This window comes from Salvelinus sp. IW2-2015, unplaced genomic scaffold (assembly GCF_002910315.2).
Source record: "Salvelinus sp. IW2-2015 unplaced genomic scaffold, ASM291031v2 Un_scaffold2199, whole genome shotgun sequence".
NCBI classification, from domain to species: Eukaryota; Metazoa; Chordata; class Actinopteri; order Salmoniformes; family Salmonidae; genus Salvelinus; species Salvelinus sp. IW2-2015.
In genome coordinates, this window is record NW_019943529.1 from 30,843 (window position 1) to 33,953 (window position 3,111).

At 45.4% G+C, this 3,111-nt stretch overlaps 1 protein-coding gene across 1 annotated transcript in view; it reads left to right on the forward strand.

The window, feature by feature from the left end:
• Positions 1-2,836, forward strand: part of LOC112073255 (testican-1-like) — a 16,412-nt gene extending 13,576 nt beyond the window's left edge. The window contains exon 5 of the mRNA XM_070440082.1: positions 1,294-2,836. Within this exon, the coding sequence (XP_070296183.1) occupies positions 1,294-1,490 (197 nt within the window). The 3' untranslated portion in view covers positions 1,491-2,836. The remainder of the gene's footprint in view (positions 1-1,293) is intronic.
• The last annotated feature ends 275 nt before the right edge of the window (positions 2,837-3,111 follow it).

Consider the following 3,111-nt stretch of genomic DNA (forward strand, 5'->3'; position numbering starts at 1 on the left):
CCAAAATAAGACACAAAAAAAGATCTCTACGGTCAGGTCGTGACAGATGCATTTCAGTCACTTCAAACTTCCTTCAGACTGAAATACTGTCAAAAGTACTGTCAGACTGATTTGTAATAGACTGATAGCCCCAATTTAAAAAGTTAACATGGCTATTGATCACCTTTTTTATAGGGTCGGGTTGCAAAATAAACTATAACAAAATGGGTCACTGGCCAAAGAGGTTGGGAACTTCTCTAACTGTCTGTCCTCTGTTAACCTGTCTGTTTGCACTTATTAACCATCGGCTCTCTGTCTAAATGGTGTTTACCTGTCTGTCTCTCTGTCTAACCTTCTGTCTCTGCTATCTGACTCAATGTTTTAACCGTCTGTCTCTCTGTCTAAATGTCTGTCTAACCTGTCTGTCTCTCTGTCTAACTGTCTGTCTCTGTCACTTTATTTAACCCATCTGCTCTCTGTCTAAATGTGTGTTTAACCTGTCTGTCTCTCTGTCTAACCTGTCTGTCTCTCTGTCTAACCTGTCTGTCTATGTCTAAAGTGTTTAACCTGTCTGTCTCTCTGTCTAAATGTGCATCTAACCTGTCTGTCTCTCTGTCTAACCTGTTGTCTCTCGTGTCAAATGTGTTTAACCTGTCTGTCTCTCTGTCGAACCTGTCTGTCTCTCTGTCTAACCTGTCTGTCTCTCTGTCTAAATGTGTGTTACCTATCTGTCTCTCTGTCTAATCTGTCTGTCTCTGTCTCTTTATTTAACCCATCTGTCTCTCTGTCTAAATGTGTGTCTAATCTGTCTATCTCTGTCTCTTTATTTAACCATCTGTCTCTCTGTCTAAATGTGTGTCTAATCTGTCTGTCTCTCTGTCTAACCTGTCTGTCTCTCTGTCTAAATGTGGTTTTAACCTGTCTGTCTCTCTGTCTAACCTGTCTGTCTCTGTCACTTTATTTAACCCATCTGTCTCTCTGTCTAAATGTGTTGTTAACCTGTCTGTCTCTCTGTCTAACCTGTCTTCTCTCTGTCTAACCTGTCTGTCTCTGTCTCTTTTTTAACCCATCTGTCTCTCTGTCTAAATGTGTGTCTAACCTGTCTGTCTCTCTGTCTAAATGTGTGTTTAACTGTCTGTCTCTCTGTCTAACCTGTCTGTCTCTTATTTAACCCATCTGTTCTCTGTCTAGAAATATAATTTGTGTCTAACCTGTCTGTCTCTCTGTCTAAATGTGTGTCTAACCTGTCTGTCTCTGTCTAACCTGTCTGTCTCTGTCTAACCTAACTGTCTCTCTCTCTCTCTCTCTGTGTAGAGGAGGACCAAGAGACCTCGGGGGATTTTGGCAGCGGGGGCGCCGTCATTCTCCTTGATGACCAGGAGGAGGAGCCAGCTCAGAGTGGGAGGAGCCGGCAGAAGCAGAGGCGGGGCCGGATCCATCCCAGAGGGGCCATTGAGGATGACGAGGACGAGGAAGATGACAAAGATGACGAGATTGGCTACATCTGGTAGCTCCGCCCCCACCTGTTCTCCCATCAACCAACCAGGGACCCCCGTTAACTCTGAACAAACCTGAAGCCATTCCAGCGTCTCCTTCGTACCCCTCAGCATCAACTCTGTGTTCAACTGACTATCCCCTCCTCTATGCCTCTTATTCACCTTGAAACTTTCTCTCCGCTACTCAACCTTCATATAGTGTGTCCCTCCTACTCTCCTTCAGAGAATAGAGACGTATTCAATTCAAACAAAGACTGTCTAGTCTCTTTTAATGTGTGTCCCTCTGCTACTGCATTTGTCCTCAAACCCTTCAACCATAGACTGACACATTGCTATATCCTCTCTCTCTCTTTCTTGCTCTTACTCCCTCTCTCATCTCCCCGTTCTCTCTCTTTATCTGTATCTGTGTGTCTCTGAGAGTCTCTTGTCTGACTGTGAGGTCAGAAACAAGTTTGAAGGCGAGATCCTATGGTGTGTTCTGGCCCTTCTGTCAAAGACTCCATTTTCCGCTCCCGGCCTCACCTCTCATGTTCTAGAATACCATATTCTCTGGTTCCAGAATATTCTATAGGCTCTTTGGTCGAGAATAACGTTCTTGCTGTTATTGAATGCTCCAGGGTGCCCTAGAACCAGAAAGAGTGATGATGTGTTACTTTTTGTTGCATGTTCCCTGACTACGCCCCTGTGGAAAGAGAAGTTTGGGTGGCAAGATACACTGAGTGTACAAACATTAAGTATACTTTCCTAATGYTGAGTTGCACCCCGCCCTTTTACCCTCAAAACAGCCTCAATTTGTCAGGGCATGGACTCTACAAGTTGTCGAAAGCGTTCCATAGGGATGCTGGCCCATGTTGACTCCAATACTTCCCACAGTTGTGTCAAGTTGGCTGGATGTGCTTTGGGTGGTGGACCATTCTTGATACACACGGGAGCGTGAAAAACCCAGCTGCGTTGCAGTTCTTGACATAAACCGGTGGCCTGGCACCTACTACCATACCCCAAAGGTTTGTTTTTCCCATTCACCCTCTGAACGCCCCACATACACAATCCATGTTTCAATTGTCTCAAGACTTAAATTCCTTCTTTAACCGGTCTCCTCCCCTTCATCTACACTGATTGAAGTGGATTTAACAAGTGACATCAATAAGGGATCATATCTGGATTCACCTGGTCAGTCTGTGTCAGGGAAAGAGCAGGTGTTCCTAATGTTTTGTCCACTCAGTGTATAACTCTCTATGTATCCTGTGTCCATTGTTGGAAAATGACCTGTAAGTAAGAATTTCACTGTTAGTCTACACCTGTTGTGTACGAAGTATGTGACAAATAACATGTGATTAGATGTTGATTTGACCATGTACATATTGGTTAGAGCACTAGCAGACAACAATATGGGCGGAGAGAAGAGCACTGCAGCAACCAATATGGGCCAAGGGGAGAAGCACTGCGCAGCCAACCGAATATGGGCAAGGGGAGAGAGAGCACGTGCACGCAGCCAACTGCGCGGCAGAGACTACACAATATTGGTGCAGAGGGGAGAGATGCAACGAGAAGCACTCAGCAACCAAATGGGCAAGGGCGAGAGACCCACTGCAGCCAACCAATATGGGCAAGGGCGAGAGAGCCCCACTGCAGCATG